A 9,828-nucleotide genomic window follows, 5' to 3' on the forward strand; every position below is an offset into this window, starting at 1 on the left:
TTTCAAGTACATAATGTTCCCACAAAGTCAACAATTCAGTTTATCAAGAAAATCAAACAAATTTTTTTTTTCTTTTAGCTTATTGTCTTTGAAAAGCTTGATTACTTTGAATTTTATTAACAGAAACACAGTTTCTACATAAGAATTTTGTATTGGGGGCTATGTACTTCTGAGTTTTGAGATTTTATGTACTTCTACATACCTGCTTCCTTTTATGACTGAATTACCAAAGGGCAACGTGATTTACAAATTCAGAATCAGAAATACAGTTTTGAAATACCACCAAGGGTATGTGGAATTAATGCAATGTACCTGTTTTAAGCCATTTTAACAACTATTGGCCATAGTAAAATACAACTTTCATTAAAATTAAAATGAAAAAGAAATGCTATGCCTGCAAATAACCCCTCATGTTAAAGCAATTACATTCTACTTAAAACTCTGAATTTATGGTGAAGATTTGATAGTCAGAGCAGTCCTGGCCATATGCAGGCACAAACCAGCCAAGATTCAGAGCATGCATAACCAGTACAAATGTGTGGTCCTAGGGTAACCTTTATTTAGTACTGACAAACTGAGAAGTGCAAAAACTTTACTGATTTTGTATGTAACTCTGTGTGGTGGGTAGGTGTATGTTTTGGAGAAGCTACTCCATCTCCAATAACCTATGATAAATAACTTAAAGAGGAACAATTTTCAGCTCCCCTGATGTTGCTGAAAGACTAACTGTCAAAAAAAAAAAGAATGTAAAGGTATGCACATAGGATGATAAACACAGCTGTGAAGAAACAGATAAGGAGGCCTATAGTGGGTTTTTAGCAAATTTTATATAACAAGAAACAACAGTGCATACACAAAGAAAAACTTCAAGGGAAAGTTACCTTTAATATCAAAGCATTCAGTGAATACAATCACCAAAGACCCCTCTTAAGAAACCTCCAGAACCATAAACTTCCAGTAAGAGGTGAACGCATGCATGTTAGTTCTAGGAAAGTGATATTTATATATTAAATAAGAAGCATGTTTTAATGAATATGTATAGTTATAATGAATAAAATCCCTGTCTCACTCCAGACACAGAATAAATCTACTGTGTCCTCCACAAGTAAAGAATGCCTGCTTTCTAATACTTCAAATTGTATTAAAAAGGTCATTTCAGCCAATTTCGGTATCATCTGACAAGTTCAGCATTTAGCAACTTTTAATTTTGCTGCACATTTTTCTTGTAAAAATAAAGTGCTGCTGTCAGACCCGTGTGATCTCTGCTGCAGGAATCAGTTTCACGGCAGTTCAGAGAGAGTGACCTGAAAACAACAGGCGCTGGAGCAGTGGGGACTCTACTTTGGGGGAGAAAAATGAGCTGAAGCCTACAGCTCCAAAGCCGGGGCTGACCTGCACCGCTCCGGGGTGAACACGGCCCATGGCCGGCACAGCATCACATCATCCCTGTTCGGGGATGCTGTTTATGGTAACAAACTCATTCCAGGAGCAACGCTCCGAACCTGGAGCCGAGCGGTTCTCGGCCCGGTCACCGAGGGAATTAGAGGTAGGGAGGCCTCAACCAGCGGTCCCTGGGTCACTGCGGTGCTCAGCCCCACGGGCCGGGGGTGACCGCGGCGCTGCCCCTCGAGCCGGGGCCGCGGGTGCTCCGCCGGGCCTGGCTCTCCCCTCTCGAGTCCCGGGCAGTGCCCTCCGTGAGGGCAGCGCCGGCGCCACCGTCCCACCGCACCCTGCCCGCCGCTCCCCGGATCCCCGTCCCGGGCCGCCGCAGCGGGATGGCGCCGGGGCTGCTGGACCTGGTGCACTTGACAACCTGGGCCGTGTGTGCCGTGATCAAGCTGCCGCAGCTGGTGGCGGTGCTGAGGGCCGGCTCGGCGTGGGGACTCAGCGTGAGCAGCCTGCTCCTGGAGCTGGCCGGGTAAGGCGGCGGGGGCACACGGGGACTGCGGCGGGAGCAGGGCTGGAGCCGCGGATCCCCTCGGCCGGGAGTGCGGGGCCCCGGGGCTGCTGCGGCAGCCGGGGATTCATTCCTTCCTCCGCGGCTCAGGTCGGGCCTGAGGGTGCGCTGAGGGGCGGCCTGGGGGCGACGAGCACTCCCCGCTCCCGCGGAGCGACATCGCCCCGCTCGGAGCTCAGCACCAGCCCAGCTCAGCCCACAGAGCCTTTCGGGCAGGAACTTCCTGTTTTAGTGATTCCGCTTTTTCATTTAAAGGGAAACTCGTCTTTTTTAACTTGACCGAACCATCCCGGACCACTCATGCCGCTGCATACAGCAGCTGCAGAGGATGTAAGTCTGTGTTTAGGTTATTCGGTGGCCCGTGTGCCCTGTGGTGCAGGTAGCTGTACTCGTCAGACAGGCTTCCCTCACCCGAATCAGTAAGACTTAAATAATTCCTTAAGAAAATTACAAGCCGTGTCAAACTCCAAAGACTTGTGAGCCTGTAATGAGCTTACATGGGCTAGGCTTATTAAGTCTTGGTTAAAGAGGATTGTATGAAACGACAAACAAATAAGCTCGCTGCGTGCACGTTCGGGTGTGGGTACAAGCGAGAGAAAGCACCATGCAGAGCCCTGCCTTGGCCCAGCCGGGGCCTTGAGGTGGGCAGAACACTAGGAAAGAGAGTTTATCCAGAAAAATCCCCTGACAAAAACGGCGTGGTGTGTCTGAGGGTGCCCGTGCCGTGCCTCCAGGCAGGGCCACAGCTCCGTTTACAGACTCCTCTCAGTGGAGCTGTGCGGGATCCCTCACGTTCCCCGTGGCCGCTCCCCGCACGCCTCTCCCTACAGCACTGAACCCGAGTTTCTGCTGTTTACCCTTAACACACCTCCGAGTAAATGAAGCAAATTGGAGCTCCAGCAGAGATGACTGACCTCACAGCCTCAGCCAAAAAGCGGTGACAACACTCCAATCATTTGTGTGCATTAAAAAGGTGTTTGTAAGTAATGTTTGAGATGAGCATGGAGAAGCTGGAAATGTCTCTTCAGCACCTGTGTGAGAACCACGGTACCCACACAATTACAGGTTCTGGTCTTCTTTGAAACATTTATTGTATTTAGTAGACTGTTTATCCTCCTACCTTTAAATACTTTGAATCCAGTTGCAGGGAGCTGTGTGACTACCACTGCACGCTGGGCTGGTTCTGTGAAATCAACATAGAGTGACCAGGTGTGAGGGGTGACGCAGAAACATGATGCTGGTGGCTAGGGGTCTGATTTGACTGTACATCAAATAGCATTCCTGGGAAGTGCAGATATTTAAATTCTGAATACTGTAAAAGCCAGTTTCTTACAAGGCTGGCTGTTCCTTCTGCCATTTTTCTACACCAGAAACCATAATATTTTTTCTTATGTAAAACTACTCTGAGTCCTTTCTGTTTTCCGTACAGCTTTGAATTTTCTGTCTAACCCCATGGACTTGCAGGAGAGCTGGAAGTACAGAAAACATAAAAGTTCAGTTCCTTTTGGGTACTGTATTGTGGAATGGCAGGAAGGAAAGTTGCCATTGTTTGGTGCACTTAAAAACAGACTCTTAGTCTGACCAGTAGAGCTACACTCGTAGTGTAATCTCATAACAGTACAGTCTAGACAGCTTGGAAGACATTTTCTACCCCTATAAAACTTGCCTAATGTACAAATTGAACTACAGACATAAATAAAGAAATCAGAGTTATCCTGGAGATGCCAAGACTCTTGCAGAGGAGGTATCTCCTAGATCTGAAAGCCTTCATTTCTTTCTCAGCAATTACAATAAATAAAATTATGCCCTACAGATTGTGACATAAAGACCTTGGTGAGAAGTGTGGGCAGTGAGGGTAACAGAAATAGATTACAGAATGATCAGGCTTGCTCTGTGTGCCTGTTGTTTGATCAGTTTGACAGCAAGGGCTACACCTATCTGGAGCCTTTTGGCACCACCAAAACAGTATAAAAGTTGTGAAGCATTTGTGTCCCTCTGTGCAGTCATGTTTTGTATCTCTCTGTTCAGCCTCCTTGTGTTTCTGAGGTACCACATCTATTATGGTTACCCCCTGGAGACGTACCTGGAGTTTCCTGTCGTCATTGCACAAGGTAATTTTTGTAAGGCATGTTTTGGAAATGGAATGGGGCTCATTCAGCACTCCAAGTCTGTGCATGTAGGTACAGTGCTCCACTGCAGTGATGCTGGACTTGGGGGAAAGAGGGAATTAACATCTTATATAAAACTGAATTCTTTTAAATGCCATTGCAAGAGATGGTCAGGTAGAGGAGAAAAACCTAATTATTACACAGAGTCACAGTGTAAACTCATCCTTTTGTCTGGTTTCTCCACATGGGAGAGAAACATACTAAACACTCCAGACTCTAAGGAAAGCTTCGTTTTGGAGATTGCAGTATTTTGGCCATCAATCACATTTGAGAGACAAAGCTGTAAGAAAGGAGTTTCCACAGACCTGGTGCCCAGTGGAACTGTCTGGGATTGTGTTTGTGCCCCTCCAGTCCTTTCTGTGACAAGCCACCTTTTGTTTATTGCAGATGTCATTCTCCTTGGCTGCATTATGCATTTCAGTGGAAAAGTGAGACGAGCTTGTTTCTATGCACTCATGTATCCTTTGAAATCTGGGAGGTTTAGATTATGTGGCTTGTTTGGTAATTCTTTGCATGGCAGCTGTGTCATCATTTGTTGCGTGCTACTATTGTAAATCATTCTCAGGCACCTCTCAACATGTATTCCACATTCCCATGCTGATTTCTGGGATCACAGTAAAACCTCTGCAGGAAGTAAGCTTTATATGTTTGCTCTGCTTTAGAAGGCTCCCAACTGATAAAGAGTAAACTAAATTCTTAATTTACATCTTTTCTACAGGGATGCAGAGTAGAAATATCAGATTTTTTTAAAAATTATTGTTTTTAAAATTCCTACTCCTGCAGGTTGTACTTACAATAAAGACAGCACTGTTAGGGCTTTTTCTAAATAGGACTTGGCTTTACATCTCAAATCTTGTGCTTAGGAACAGGTTTTGAGAAACTCCAGACACTATTTGACCAAAGACAGTGTGAAAAATAGGAACACTTAGTGTTTCAACCAGTTCTGAATATGTGTTATCTCGATTGTATAGTCTGTTAAGAAGTTTCAATAAGATTATTTCCAGATGTTTAAAAAAATATTATTCCTCAGACAGTTTTGAGAACTTTGTATCCTATAATTTAAGTGCTATGAAACTTAATGTAATATAAGATATTGGGTGGGCTGGTATATGATAACACTGCAGAAGTGGATAATAGACCTGGCCATGGTAAGTGCTACGTGATTATCTGAAATTAGATCTTCACAGGAAATTACTTTTTTTTTCCTGGAAATATTTATTAGTGGACTCTCTCCTATATAAATGTACTTGGAAGAATTTGTCATTTTAGTTAGCTTTCAGCATAACCAACCAGTTTTCAGATACAGGTTCTTTCTTTTGCAAGTAGCTGGAAAATAGCACTCAAAATTGAGACTCTGTGGGGGTGGAAAAAAGACATGTTCTGAGATAAGTTGTTACTTGCTGGTGCCTTAATTAAAACTAGCAAATACTTAAAATGTTGAAATTCTACTGCCACTTTGGTCCTAATGTCATAATCCCAACCAATAAGCCTTTAACACAAGAGGGAGAGAATAGAGCATCAAAGCATTTGAAACAGGTATTGTGACATATTTCTTTTTTCCCCTTTAGTCATACAGTTTTGCAAGAAAAAGATAATCTGATAATACCTACAAAGGTTAAAGATGGTCTTTTCTTAGCAGGAGAGAGAAAGTAAAAAAGTAATTGAGATGAACAGGATCTGCTCATGCAAAAGATGATACAGATGGGGAGAAAAGCTTCCAAGCCCTACACTCATCCTTACTTGCAGCAGAAATCCAGGCATGGCACAAAGGCCCATGTGGAGTCCTTGCTGCCTTTGCAAAATCCCCTTTAAAAGGGGGACTGAGTGAATAGTGCATTCCTGTTACTATTTTTTCCCTCCAATTGGACTAATTTTCCACACATTCTTGTCAGTTTTCTCATTCCTTTATGGTTTGGTTTGCCAGACGTAATGGTAACAGATGGTCTGAATCAACCTTGCTGTTTAGACTAGGTCATTTCATTTAGGTGACTTCTGTAAACAGTTTTATGGAGCAGGTTGAGAATCCTTTTTTGTTTCCTTGCTTCTTACTGCATTTGCCTCTGTCAAGCATTTGTCAACAACAGTAGCAACTGTGCTCTTTGAGCTTTTTGCTGGGCAGTACCTCAGAAATGAGTCCTTGTTTCTGGCAACTCCCAGGTTTTTCTTCACTGGTCCTTAGTAAGAAGCCAAAGCAGTTGGGTTGCCACATACTGGAAAAGTGTCAATTTTTTTTTTATTGTAAATGAAAAAGCTTCTCCTATTCAGGTGATACCATGGCAGAGGTTCTCTCTCTTTTTCACCTGCTTTTCAGAATCTGTGCACACTCGTCAGTGCAGCCAGTAGGCTGGTTCAGCTGCAGCATCTCTGGGAGACCAAGGATGCCAGACAAGCGAACGCCCTGACCTGGGGCATGTCTGTGTACGCCTCTGCAGGTAAGCTACAGACAGCTTGGTGTGAAGTACCGAGTTCTGAGTTCTCCTAGTTCCTTTTTTCATAGGTCTTTACTCAGTCATAGCAGGTGAAGATCTTGGCTTCGTTTCCCTCAGTGCTGACACCTGGGACTCAGATAACACAGTCTCTTGAAAACAAGTTTTATCTTTGACACCAGTGATAAAAACCAATGACTTAAAATGTGAATATGACCAAGAGAACTGGAATTGAAATAACTGAAAGATTGTCTTTATGAGGAAAACTTTTCCATGTTCTATGATTTAATAAAGTTACTAGTGGTCCAGCATGAAAAGGTGCTAAAATTTCAGGTATACAGTCAGACAATGCTAATTTTGAAAAGCTGTCTACAAATAAATACACACTTTAACTGAATGCCTTTAACTCTATGGCTACTTGTAATTACATTTCTTGACAGAATTTATGAAGTCATTTGTGGAGTTCCTGTGCCAATTCCCCAGTGGTCTGCATGAACAGTTCTACAGCTGTTTGTCAGAAGTGCCTTTTGCATCTTCACAAAACTGATTTGAAATATTCTCACAATAAAACCCATCATCCAGTGATGCTGGATCTATTTCTACATGAAAAAAGTCAGTAATTACAAGTGATTACACTGTGATAAACAGCGACAGTAAACTTTATAAATGCTTTTCCTCTTCTGCAAGTGTGAAATAATTAACATTTAGGTTCCTTGTGGGAAGGGAAGCTGAATTCCTTGTATTTGCAAAACCCGAAGGCACACATGTGAACATTCCCAATGGTTAAATCATGCTAACTCAACTGTGACTGTAGCTCATTGTCAGCTCCTGAAAGAGGGGCTGAACAGAAAGAAAAGCAGTAAAGTGACCACATCCAATCTAGAGTGATAGATGTAAAAATTCTAATTATATCTGTGATTTTCTCATTTAAAAAGACCCTTACTATATTGTCAGTCAGCTTTGAGAGCTTGATCTCCGAAGCCAAAATAATGAAGAGTGGACACGCTAAAAGTGGGAATGTGTACAGTATATATTTTCATGCAATATGATCTTCTGTTGAAAACCAGATATTTCATAATTTTTTACAAGTATAAATGTGTTCTATGTGTTCCACTAATCAGAATTCATTCAATTTACAGCAAGAATTATTACAACTCTAATGACTACAAATGATTATGCAGGTGAGTGAAGTATGGAATTCTCTGCCTTTCCAAGGGAACAGCTGTCACAGTAGTTTTTAATTGTGTTGCAAAACACTTAGGAAGTCTCACAAGAACAAACCATGAATGTGACAGCTTAGCATGGTGAGGGCAGGAGTTACACAGGCAAAGACATCAAGAAAAAAAAGCCAGAAAACTGCTTATACTTGTCATGTGGTGCAACTGGTCCAAAAGGCTTTTTTTTTTTTTCAAATGACAAAAGCATTACAAAATTAATTCTGAAAATAGCAAAATAAAGTATTAAAATATTTACTATTTTAATAAATAAATAAATATACGAAAAAACCAGTTAAAAAAACCTGTAGTAATTGAATGAGATTTTCAAGTGATAAGTATTCCACTTATTGACAGCTTTTTGAATTAAAAATTTATTTTACAAAACTAAAAACTAAAACTAGTTTGTGAACAGTTTTAGGTCCAACATTGAGAAAGTTTATGGCAGGCTGAAAATAAAATGGTAGGCTAGTAAGAAATTTTTAAAAACTGACTTAAAATATATAATTTCCAACAAATTATAAAACAGATTTATTTAGCAGCTTCTTACCGTCCTGGAAAACCACAAGAGCTAGGGAATATCACAGATTTTTCAGTAAATTATTCAAAATCAAGGCTTGGTGGATGCAAGAACAGTAACAATGCCTTTGTACTTCATCTGGTGGTTCCTTGTTCTCGTTCAAAACTATTTCATCAGAAACATCACTTGAATGGATTTTGTAATTTTCAAGCATCCTCTGCAGCCCAATAAAGCTGTAGCTTTGCAAGCATTTCAAGTGGGTCATTCACTGGAAAGGGAAGTCCCATTTCTGGCCCACATTTCCACCCCCACGATTGCTGCTTTTTCTTTGCCAAGGTAAGGAGTTTGTGGGGCTCTGCAGTTAACTGGTCACCAAAATTTGGCAAAATGCTCATGCAGGGATTTGGTAAGGGTCAGGTGCTGAGTCCACATCACCCACAGCTACACATTTACACAGAGGGGGAGGGAGGGGTTCACTGTGCTGAGGGAGGAAACACCAGGAAAGCAAAGCTGGTGCTGGATAAAGCTGCTGTTTGAAACACAGCACCATCCACTTTGGCACATGCAAGGGCCAGCAGCATCACTGATGCTGTGCTGCTCTAATGGAAATTGTTTCCCATTAAGCTGCAACACTGAACACATTGACACGTAGGGAACAGTCAGGTATCACATTGTTCTGAAACAGAGTTTTGTGTACATTTCTGTGAATATTCCACCTACCAAACAGACATCAGACATACCTATACTTTAAATACCTTCTCACAGGTAGAGGTACAGTGCTGTTATGGTTTAAAGCTGATTTAACTCAGGTACTGAAAAACTGCTTTTTTGTCAGATTTTCTGTCATTAAAGTCTGACAGATCCAAGTATCTCCTGTCTTCTCAAAGTCTAAACTTAAGAGATAGCAGTAGAGAGTAGTTCCTTTATTATGAATAACACTTGCAACTATAAAGGACATGTGAGCTGTGACTCTGAATTTAACTTTTGGTGTACATATAAATTTATATGAGGCTTCTCATGCTTGTACTATTCTCCAGGTTACAAAAGAATTAAAGGTACTGAAGTGTATAATTTTGAGCTATCTCTGAAAGTGATCAAGTGCTAAATGCTTGGATTCGTGCTCAGAATGTGTGTATTCCTGAACATGGTAATTGAAACTAATTGGCTGAAAACAGTTTCCAAATGTGAACCAGCCTGTGTGTACACCAGCAAAAGTTTACAAACCAGTGTTGTAACAGCAGTTGATGTTTTTGATTTATGCTTACAATATTTTTTTTCTCTTTTAGTTCTCATCCGTTTCATAGTCATGCTCATTCTCAATATTTGGGTCACAGCCACAATCCTGCACTACAGGAAGATTAAAAAGACTGATTAGACGACACTCATCAGCACACATATCATTACCATTAAAAAAATATAATTAAGCCTAACGAATTTAAGAATTCTTCAAAGACTGAGGAAGCTCTCTTTCTCTAGTATTTACCCTTTAGCGTACTTATAGTATTTACAGTACTTACAGACTTACAGTATAGCACATTCATGC

The 9,828-nt window shown here is 41.6% G+C and overlaps 1 protein-coding gene across 1 annotated transcript; it reads left to right on the plus strand.

Annotated features, from left to right (window-relative positions):
- The first annotated feature begins 1,771 nt into the window (after window positions 1-1,771).
- SLC66A3 (solute carrier family 66 member 3) lies at window positions 1,772-9,779 on the plus strand. Its single transcript, XM_064707724.1, has 7 exons — window positions 1,772-1,918; window positions 3,986-4,068; window positions 4,513-4,582; window positions 5,216-5,273; window positions 6,437-6,557; window positions 7,691-7,732; window positions 9,572-9,779. Exons 1-7 carry the CDS (start codon window positions 1,776-1,778, stop codon window positions 9,658-9,660), a joined length of 606 nt encoding a protein of 201 aa, XP_064563794.1. The 5' UTR covers window positions 1,772-1,775; the 3' UTR covers window positions 9,661-9,779.
- Window positions 9,780-9,828: the final 49 nt, after the last annotated feature.

This window comes from Zonotrichia leucophrys, chromosome 3 (assembly GCF_028769735.1).
Source record: "Zonotrichia leucophrys gambelii isolate GWCS_2022_RI chromosome 3, RI_Zleu_2.0, whole genome shotgun sequence".
Classification (NCBI taxonomy): domain Eukaryota; kingdom Metazoa; phylum Chordata; class Aves; order Passeriformes; family Passerellidae; genus Zonotrichia; species Zonotrichia leucophrys.